General features: G+C 34.2%; 1 protein-coding gene across 2 annotated transcripts; it reads left to right on the top strand.

The window, feature by feature from the left end:
- Window positions 1-258: 258 nt before the first annotated feature.
- Window positions 259-6,982, top strand: LOC109151261 (alpha-dioxygenase 1). 2 transcript variants are annotated; one of them, XM_019299180.1, is made up of 8 exons: window positions 259-435; window positions 1,090-1,353; window positions 1,630-1,913; window positions 2,512-2,725; window positions 2,805-3,178; window positions 3,432-3,634; window positions 3,724-3,967; window positions 6,563-6,982. In XM_019299180.1, the coding sequence occupies exons 1-8, from the start codon at window positions 316-318 to the stop codon at window positions 6,786-6,788; spliced, it is 1,929 nt and encodes a 642-aa protein (XP_019154725.1). In that variant the 5' UTR covers window positions 259-315; the 3' UTR covers window positions 6,789-6,982. The 2 variants fall into 2 exon arrangements, with proteins under 2 accessions (XP_019154725.1, XP_019154724.1); XM_019299179.1 differs by lacking the exon at window positions 6,563-6,982 and adding an exon at window positions 4,323-4,673 and having other exon boundaries at window positions 260-435.
- The last annotated feature ends 3,737 nt before the right edge of the window (window positions 6,983-10,719 follow it).

A 10,719-nucleotide genomic window follows, 5' to 3' on the forward strand; every position in this document is an offset into this window, starting at 1 on the left:
CATCAGTCCATTGGGTAATAGAAGCTATAACGAGTTCTTAAGATTGAGTATTGTACTTGTTTTCCTTTTTTTTTTTTTTTTTTTTTTTTTTTTTTTTTTTTTTTTGTCGTGACTCGTTGCAGACCATATATTGAGACCAATGATTATTCAATTCCTTGAAATAGAATTGTCAAAGCCGGCTCATAGTTGTAGAACACGTAACATTCTCTTTTTGGGTGCTCTCTCTAAGTCTTCTATATATACTACGAGGTGAGGAATCATTTAGATTCATTAGTTCAACAAATTGAATCTTTGTTTTCCTGTTCCATAAAAATAATGTCCATTGTTATGGCATCTCTTAAGTCTGTGTTGCTCGCTCCTTTTCACAATTTCATCCACAAAGACTTCCATGAAGTCGTCGACCGAATGACCCTGCTTGATAAGCTTCTCTTCCTAGTAAGTTTTTTTTAAGTAATATATTTTGTCCGTAAAATTAATTGTTGATATTTTAAAATTAACAACTATATATTATACATGTGTGGTGACAATAATAATTATTATATATCATAGTATTTTGTTCAAAATTGTAATGCACACTGTATTTGGTTTGGTTAATACATTTAATACAAAGACTTAAATTCCCTTAGCTTGCACATCTATATATAATACATGCCCACTCACGTGTATGAGCTGATTGCTTTTTGATGGGTTCCAAGCAACGTAATCCGTGGACCATAATCTTTTATTTTTTCGTAAATTCGAACCCATAATCTTTGACATGGAGTTGCTTTGATACCAAATTGAAGCATATGCTTCATTTCAACTAAAAGTCTAAGCTGATAGTTAGAGTGCAGATTTATGTTTTACATATTATATGCTCAACACGTACACATAATATGTTAATTAACGGCACAATTAACATATTATGTGACTTTCATTTATTTACAAACACATAATATATTAGCCGTAAAATTGAGGGTTGATATTTTATAATTAACAACCTAACTATAATACATGTGATAATAATTAGTGTTTGGCATGGTGTTTTGTTCAAAGTTTTAATGCACACAATATAATATTTGGTTTGCACTGTACGTTTTAATTTTGTAGGGTATTCATTTTGTGGATAAGCTGGGATTGTGGCACAAGTTGCCGGTGTTCTTAGGTTTGGTGTATCTGGGCATTCGCCGCCACCTTCACCAGGAATACAACTTGTTCAACGTCGGCAAAACGCCCACCGGCGTCCGATTTAATCCGGCGGATTACCCTTACCGGACGGCTGACGGAAGCTACAATGATCCCTTCAATGAAGGTGTCGGAGAAGAATTTTCTTTCTTCGGCAGGAACATCCTTCCAGTTGATCAGTCAAACAAGGTATATATAACCAGATACGATGTATATATACACTACTGGAAATTATGGAATTTTAGATCACCTAAAAGTGATCATAAATCAAGTCGGAAGCCTTGTTCCGACCACTTTTGGTATCCGAAAAAATCTTTGTTGCTATTTCCGACCACTTTTTGCTTTCGATTTGATTTAAGATTACTTTCATGTGGTCGGAAATTACATAATTTCCAGTAGTGATATATATATATGGACTAGATAGCAGGTAACTGAAAAGCATAATATATATATATATATATGCAGTTGAAGAAGCCAGATCCGATGGTGGTTGCGACGAAGCTATTGGCACGTAGAAATTTGATCGATACTGGGAAGCAATTCAACATGATTGCGGCTTCATGGATACAGTTCATGATACACGATTGGATTGACCACTTAGAAGATACACAACAGATTGAGCTTGTTGCACCAAAAGAAGTAGCAAATCAATGCCCTCTCAAATCCTTCAAGTTCTACAAAGCAAAGGAGGAGCCTACCGGCTTCTATGAGATCAAGTCCGGCCACAGAAACCGCAGAACACCATGGTGGTACGTATACTATGTGCTCTCTCGGGAAGATTATGACCATTTTGGTAAATGACTGTTTGCTGATTGGGTTAATTAGATGGTATATAACTAGTTGATAACATTAGCTGATTGTAGAAAAGTGTTTGGAAAATTAGCTGTTTGGTATAATTTCTTTTCTAAAAAAACTAATTGAAAAAGTTGTTTTGAGTAGCTTTTTGAATTTTAGCAATTTGGGGTATAAAAAGCCAATTAACCAAACACTTATATTGATTTTTAAACCAAGTCAAACAACTAATAGTGATCAAATAAGCCAAAATTGACCTATATATAGGCTAATTATTTTACCAGACAGGGCCTATATAATCCTTAGCTTCTTACCCCATAGTAGTGAATGCTCAATTTTATTCTCTTATATTTAATTTGTGTAGTAAGTAGCCCCACATTTTGAGTGTTGTGTAAATAGTTGTTAGCTGATTGAGTTAGTGAGTTTGACTAGTTAATAGAATAACTGATGGGGTAAATAGCTGTTAGCTGGTTGGGTTAGTGGGTTTGACTAATTAATAACATTAGCTTATTGTAAAAAGATGTTCAATTAATTTGGTTAAATTTTTGGGTGAAGGGATGGAAGTGCTATATATGGAAGCAACGCCGGAGCATTGCAAAAAGTGAGAACATTCAAAGACGGGAAGCTGAAGATAGGGAAAGATGGTCTTCTCCTCCAGGACAAAGATGGGAACATTATATCCGGAGATGTTCGTAACACCTGGGCTGGTCTCTTGTCGTTGCAAGCTCTCTTTGTTATGGAGCATAATGCAGTGTGCGATGCCCTAAAGGTGATGATGATTACTCATATAATATAAACATAAATGTGCAATTCAACTATCAACTTATATTTTTTGTGTGAATTATCAGAAGGGATATCCAGAATTAAAGGACGAGGAACTTTACCGGCATGCAAGGCTAGTGACGTCTGCAGTGATTGCGAAGGTTCACACCATTGACTGGACCGTGGAGCTGCTCAAAACTGATACATTACTTGCAGGGATGAGGGCCAATTGGTACGGTTTGCTGGGGAAGAAGTTTAAGGATACGTTTGGGCATTTGGGATGGTATCTCTTAAGTGGTTTCGTGGGTATGAAGAAACCTGAAAACCATGGCGTCCCATATTCCTTGACAGAAGAATTCACCAGCGTTTACAGGATGCATCCACTCCTTCCAGAAAAGCTTTCACTTAGGAATATTAACGCCGCCCCTGGACCCAACAAATCACCTCCACTGTCCCGAGAGTATGTCTATTATCACTATTGGAAATTATGGAATTTTTGACTACCTGAAAGTGATCTTAAATCGAGTCAAAAGTAAAAAGTGGTCGGAAATAGCAACAAAAGTTTGTCCGAATATCAAAAGTGGTCGGAACAATGCTTTTGACTTGATTTAAGATCAGATCACTTTCAAGTGATCGGAAATTCCATAATTTTCAGATACATATTGTGACAAATTAAAAGTAATTATGGGTTAATGTTGCATTAATTATTGTAGGGTTGACATGGTGGATTTGATTGGTCGGAAAGGAGAACAGACATTGTCGGAAATAGGGTTTGCAAGGCAAATGGTGTCAATGGGACACCAAGCCTGCGGTGCACTTGAACTCTGGAATTATCCCTTGTGGATGAGGGACCTTGTCCCTCAAAATCCCGACGGGACCGATAGACCAGATCACGTTGACCTACCTGCTCTAGAAGGTATCAATAGTTTTTGTTATAAGAGATTGTAAAATGATATTTAACCGTTAAAACGTTAATGTTTTAACTTGATTTGATTCATAATATAGTGTATAGGGACAGAGAGATGAGTGTAGCAAGATACAATGAGTTCCGTAGGGCCATCCTTCTGATCCCCATCTCCAAATGGGAAGACCTGACCGACGACGAGGAAGCCATCAAAACTCTCCGGGAAGTCTACGGCGACGACGTGGAGGATTTGGACCTTCTGGTTGGGCTCATGGCTGAGAAAAAGATCAAGGGCTTCGCTATCAGCGAAACTGCCTTCATCATATTTCTTCTCATGGCATCAAGGTGAAGCAAAAATTACACTATTAGTATAGGGATAGACAACTTCAGTTAAATTAGCCAGACTATTAGTAATCTAAGTTTGACTCTCAGTGGGACCAGTCTATATAAACTTTCTTGGTTTGAGCAGATCAGCTCAACCTGTTTAACTTACCTCCATTCTTTGCTGACAACCTCAGTTCAGCCAAGTTAGTCAGACTATTAGCTTAACTCCCCGACGAAATGACATATTAACCTTCTTGATTTGATCAAGTTGATCAGCTCAACATGTATAAACTGTTTCAATTACCTTCTTGCTGGCTAGGGTCACGAGGCGAAACAGTAATTGAAGATATTGAATATAATATTGTTAATGGTGCAGGAGGCTGGAGGGTGACAGGTTCTTCACCACCAATTACAACGACGAAACATACACGAGGAAAGGGTTGGAATGGGTTAACACGACGGAGACCCTGAAAGATGTGTTAGATCGGCATTATCCAGAGATGAGTGAGAAGTGGATGAACTCGAACAGTGCTTTCTCAGTCTGGGATTCACCGCCGGAACCTCACAACCCCATTCCGCTCTACCTTCGTATTCCTCACTAAGACCTATATATATTGCAACTCGATCATATCATATCGGCTTTAATTTGCGTACTTGTTATTTTTATTGTTTTAATTTTCTTGATTGTATGTATTTTAATTAAGTTCAACAATGTATACGCAACACTATGCATATAATAATAATAATAATGAAGTTTGGTTTCTTGAATGAGCAAAATTCCTCTTTGATTGTTGTCATGCATGGTGCAACGCTCTGATGGTATAGGCCGCCTAAACATTTATTCCAAAAGCCGTGAACACTTAAAATAATATATATTGACTATCAATCCATAAAATTAGTCCGCTTGAACCAATCACTAAGGTAGCGATTACACATTAACGATTCGTTTTGAAAACTAGAAAATTGACTTTTCTAAATTTTAAACATAAAATAAAGTTAACAAAAATATTCATTCAATCCGGATAAAACGAAAAATGACTCAAATTGTAAGAAAAAATCAGCTTTAAGAAATTAACCAAACAGAAATTAAAGCATACAATTTTGACTATTATAAAATTTAATTTATAATTTTGTTTTAATATAATAATTATTATCATCATCATTTAAATAATTACTATTTTATAAGAAATAACTCAGTAATAGATTTATTTACATATTTTAAGAAATAAATCAAACATAAAACATACATTTTTTTTATTACTTTCAGTCAAACACAAAAAATTATAACTTCCTACAATCCCAACATAATTTAGAAAATTTAAACTTCTTTTTTTTGTTAAACCGAATTATTAAATAAAAACATATCTCATCCTTATATATTAGAAAAACAATAAATTGGTTACCCTAGTCAAGTTCGTCAGTTGTTGGCTTAGTAATCACAATGTTCTAAGTTCAATATTCATTGAGAGCTACTAAGGTAGTAAGGTCACAAGGCGAATTTATCCCATGCATAGCATCGAATAACTGTTACAAATTAATTTCCCTCGTCACCCAACAAAAGCAATAAAAAAACAAAAACATGTACTACTTATATGAACATAATTGTGAAGAATAATTGTGTAAATTATTTCTCTCTTTAAGGAAATTCACAGTATTTATTTATTTTTCAATGAGAAAAATTAAAGTTCCATTTGATGTTTTCAAGAGGAAAAAACAAAACGTTTTGTATATTGACATTTGATATATAGGGGACCATATATATATGGTCCCCTATAATATATATACAAATTTGAAGTGGTTAAATATATAGGGGACCATATATATATATATATATATATATATATATATATATATATATATATATATATATCACAGAAGAGGTGTAGCAGCATCGACTCTTGGCGTTGAAGAAAAACATACGCACAAGGAAACAAATAAAATATCACAGATTTTGATAAGAAAAGAAATAAATACATGTGCAAAATTACTCAACTACTCTAAGTATATTACAGATCAGCCATTTACGTACAAATAAAAAATTCTGAAATCTGAACCATTAAAATAAAAAAAAATGAATGCTCAGGATCAAATCTCATGATTCACAAAAAAATAGACTTAAATATTTAATTTATTGAAGTATTGCAACGTTTTTTAATCAGTAATGAAGTTTCGTTTGTGTTAAAAAAAAAAAAAAAAAAGGATTGGAAGGGTTAAAAAAAAAGAAAAGAAATACAAAACCAGTGGGAATTGATCTTATGACCTACAATAAACAACTTAAGGTTTCTACCAACTAGTCTACAAAAACCTTTAGTAAATCCTATATTTATATTTTATAAAAGGCTTAAATTAGGGAGGGGTCACGCCCCTAGGTCCGCCATTGCTCCCATGCATAAGTGGAGCTTTCTACCCTTTAATACACAAGATCTTGATTGGCTTGGTGGTTTGGAACTTGTGTTGTTATACTTGAGGTTGTGGGTTCAATACCCCTTAAAAATATATGAACCCCTAGCCCCTAGTAATATTTTTAGCTAGCTTCTTATTGATTTAAGCTGATCAGCTCAACCTAAATTGTTTTCCATAAGGCGATACACTAATTGAATTGAATTAATGGTGCAGGAGGCTGGAGGGTGACAGGTTCTTCACCACCAATTACAACGACGAAACATACACGAAGAAAGGGCTGGAATGGGTTAACACGACGGAGAGCCTGAAAGATGTGTTGGATCGGCATTATCCAGAGATGAGTGAGAAGTGGATGAACTCGAACAGTGCTTTCTCAGTCTGGGATTCACCGCCGGAACCTCACAACCCCATTCCGCTCTACCTTCGTCTTCCTCACTAAGACCTATATTGCAACTCGATCATATCATATCCGCCTTAATTTGCGTACTTGATTGTTATTTTTATTGTTTTAATTTTCTTGATTGTATGTATTTTAATTAAGTTCAACAATGTATGTATAGCAACACTATGCATGAAATTGTAAAGATTCATGCATATAATAATAATGAAGTGTGGTTTAATTAATTTCTTGAATGAGCAAAATTCCTCTTTGATTGTTGTCATGCTGCAACGCACTCTGATGGTATATACAATCGTTATGCCATGGAACCGTGTTCACCATCCATGGTGAACACGGTCCCAACGGTAACGACACCATTATTATTATTATTTTTTTTTTTGTTCTTTCTCTTAATTAACAGCGGGACTTTTTTTTTTTTTTTTCATTTTCACATTTCGCGGTTTCACTTCCTCTTCGCGCAAACTTCTTCAACACTCATAAATTATGAATGTACAGGCATAGATTTATGAATGTGCAGTTATGAAATTATGAATATTCTTTTATGAGGTTATGAATTTTCTGTTATGAGATTATGAATTTTCTGTTATGAAATTATGAATTTACAGAAAATTCATAATTACATAACTGTAAATTCATAATCTCATAACAGAAAATTCATAATTTAATAAATGTAAATTCATAATCTCATAACAGAAAATTCATAATTACATACTGTAAATTCATAATCTCATAACAGAAAATTCATAATTTAATAAATGTAAATTCATAATCTGAACATAAAATGCAAAACGCCGTTAACAGCACATTAACTAATTTACTTTTATACATATATGGTCCCCTATAGGGGTGTAAATCAGCCGAGCAGCTCGCGAGCCACCTGCGAGCGGCTCGGTCAAAGCTCGGCTCGAGCTCGGTCAAAATTGAGCTCGAGCGGCTCGTTTAGTAATCGAGCTCGAGCCGAGCCTAGATATTCTAGGCTCGTGGCTCGTCGAGCCACTCGCGAGCCATATAATATATAATACATAATATAATATAATATAATAATATATAAAAATAACAATTAGAAATTAAAATTTTAAACTCAAAATCCCTAAAAGATTTTTATTATTTATGTATGGATAAAACAAAGTAGTTTGAATTTTTAATCAAAAATATTAAATAGGTCAAATTCAATGTCAAAATCGAGCTCGAACTCGAGCTCGAATTCGAACTCGAATAATCGAGCTGTTCGAGCTCGGCTCGAGCAGCCCGAAAATTACCGAGCTCGAGCTCGAGCATCAGTTCTCGAGCTCGAACTCGAGCCGAGCCTCCTTTAACGAGCTAGGCTCGGGGATCGGCTCGTTTACACCCCTAGTCCCCTATATATCGAATGTCAATATACAAATTTAAAGTGGTTAAATAAGAAATAAATGTAATATATATGGTCCCCTATATTTCAAATGGACGTCAATATACAAATTTAAAGTGGTTAACTAAGAAATAAATGTGATATATATATATATATATATATATATATATATATATATATATATATATATATATATATATGGCCTGGTTTATTTTGGTCATCCTTCCCCGCGGTTGTGCAGCTTAGTGCATTTACATATGTTTGGTGATGCATTCATTCTTAGTGCAGCACATTACACTCATCAGTACACCACACCCTAGTACTTAAGTGTATACCAAAATATACTTGATGAAAGAAATTATCAAAATGTTACCACATTTTTTCCATTAGTGCACCACAAACCAGCACTTTGTGTACACCACAGCTCACTCAAAACTCAAAAGTGTACCACACCCCAACACTTAGTGCACCACCCAAATATACATGGTTCAAAAAAATACCAAAATGTTACAACGTTTTTTTCATTAGTGCATCAAATACCAGCACTTTGTGGTGCACCATGGTCCACTCTAAAGTGCAGCACAGAGCACTCAAAAGTGCATCACACCCCCAACACTTAGTGCACCACAAAGCACTCACAAGTGCATCACACCCCCAACACTTAGTGCACCACCGAAATAAACATATTGCAGAAAATTATCAAAATACCACTGCGCTTTTTTCATCTTCATTAATTTTCAACCATTGATTTAAGAGCATCCAATAGTCCAGATGAGTCTGCACGACCTCATGGGAGAACAGCGCTGCATTTGAACCAAATTATATTGTATGTATATATAACACTTCCATTGTAAAAAGTGTGGACACTTTCACATTCTGCATGTTGAGAAATCAAATGTTAGGATCTTATATTACTAAACTTTCAAATTTGTAATAACTATAAAATAAACACCGTTCTTAAAATTTTTAATAATTATAAAAATTATCTTACATTTTTTTTTTTTACTAATTTCAACCATTAATAAATTTGATGGACGACTGATATCAATTTTTACTTTTTGCATGAAGACCGTGTTCTCATTTTTTTTTTTTTTTAAACTACCCTATTCTCATTTAATCTTGTGTATACTTTGCCAATTATTAGTTGGCACGAGAGGGGCAGGTGCACCATGGCACAATATTTGTTTAGTTCTCTCTTTTAGAAAATATTCACAACATTTATTTATTTTTGAATGATAAAAGTGACATTTGATGTTTTTCAAGAAAAAAGAAAACGTTTTTTTTTTTTTTTGAAGTAGACAAATCACATTTGAAGTGATATTCATTTATTGCTTTAAGTCGTTTGAAATAGGATAGTCCTCCTATTTTAATCTCAACCAATCAAATAATGACCCTCTATATAGAGATTTCTGAATACATACGATTTCATTTATCATTTAATACAAGTAAGGTGCTACCCTATTCTCATTTAATCTTGTATATACTTTGCCAATTATTAGTTGGCACGAGAGGGGCAGGTGCACCATGGCACAATATTTGTTTAGTTCTCTCTTTTAGAAAATATACACAACATTTATTTATTTTTGAATGATAAAAGTGACATTTGATGTTTTTCAAGAAAAAAGAAAACGTTTTTTTTTTTTTTTTTTTTTTTGAAGTAGACAAATCACATTTGAAGTGGTATTCATTTATTGCTTTAAGTCCTTTGAAATAGGGTAGTTCTCCTATTTTAATCTCAACCAATCAAATAATGACCCTCTATATAGAGATTTCTGAATACATACGATTTTATTTGTCATTTAATACAAGTAAGGTGGCATTCAAAGTTATAATGTGAAGGCATTCAAGCATACATTATCCGTTGATACAAATCGCTAATCACTAAACGCTAATCACCGATTATCAAACAAGCCTGATCTTTTTTCTTTTTCTTTTTTTTTTTTTTAAGTAAACAACTTCATTCACAAAGATCCGAAGTCAAAGCATTACAAATTTTTTATTTTTTTTCTTAAAAAAGTTTGAAAAACCACGCTCCATGCAATCAACCATTGAAACATATTCCCTAGCTAGTAAATGAGCAGGCTAGTTCGCGGATCACTTAGCAAAAGAGACACAAACTTTGAAAAAGTGATTACATAAGTCTTTAATATCTAAAAGTACCATATCATCAAAAGCAAGCTATCACTTAGCAAAAGAGACGTAAACTTTGAAAAAGTGATTACATAAGTCTTTAATATCCAAAAGTACCATATCAAAAGCAAAATCAAAATCTTAGGAGTTGAGTCCATTAGCGACTTGAAGGACATCTGTTTCCACTTGTACACGTTCAAGGTTTTGATCCTTCAACCAACTAAGAGCTTCATGAACTACTATAACCTCTGTCTCGTGCACTAAGAAAATACCTAGTTTAACCGTGCACTTCGCAGCTTGAAAACTGCCATGTTCATCTTCAAGAACCCATGGTTATTCCATCTTCTATATTTATGTTGGATCTCAGTGTTGCACTATGCTTACTTTCTAGTGGTCACCCATCCTGTAACTGTTGTAAGTAAAGCATGCTTAACCCAGAGTTCTTTGGTTATCTGGCTGTCATATTCTACTTAACTACATCCCTCACATGGT

The sequence above is a fragment of the Ipomoea nil genome, unplaced genomic scaffold, assembly GCF_001879475.1.
Source record: "Ipomoea nil cultivar Tokyo-kokei standard unplaced genomic scaffold, Asagao_1.1 scaffold2283, whole genome shotgun sequence".
Lineage (NCBI taxonomy): Eukaryota > Viridiplantae > Streptophyta > Magnoliopsida > Solanales > Convolvulaceae > Ipomoea > Ipomoea nil.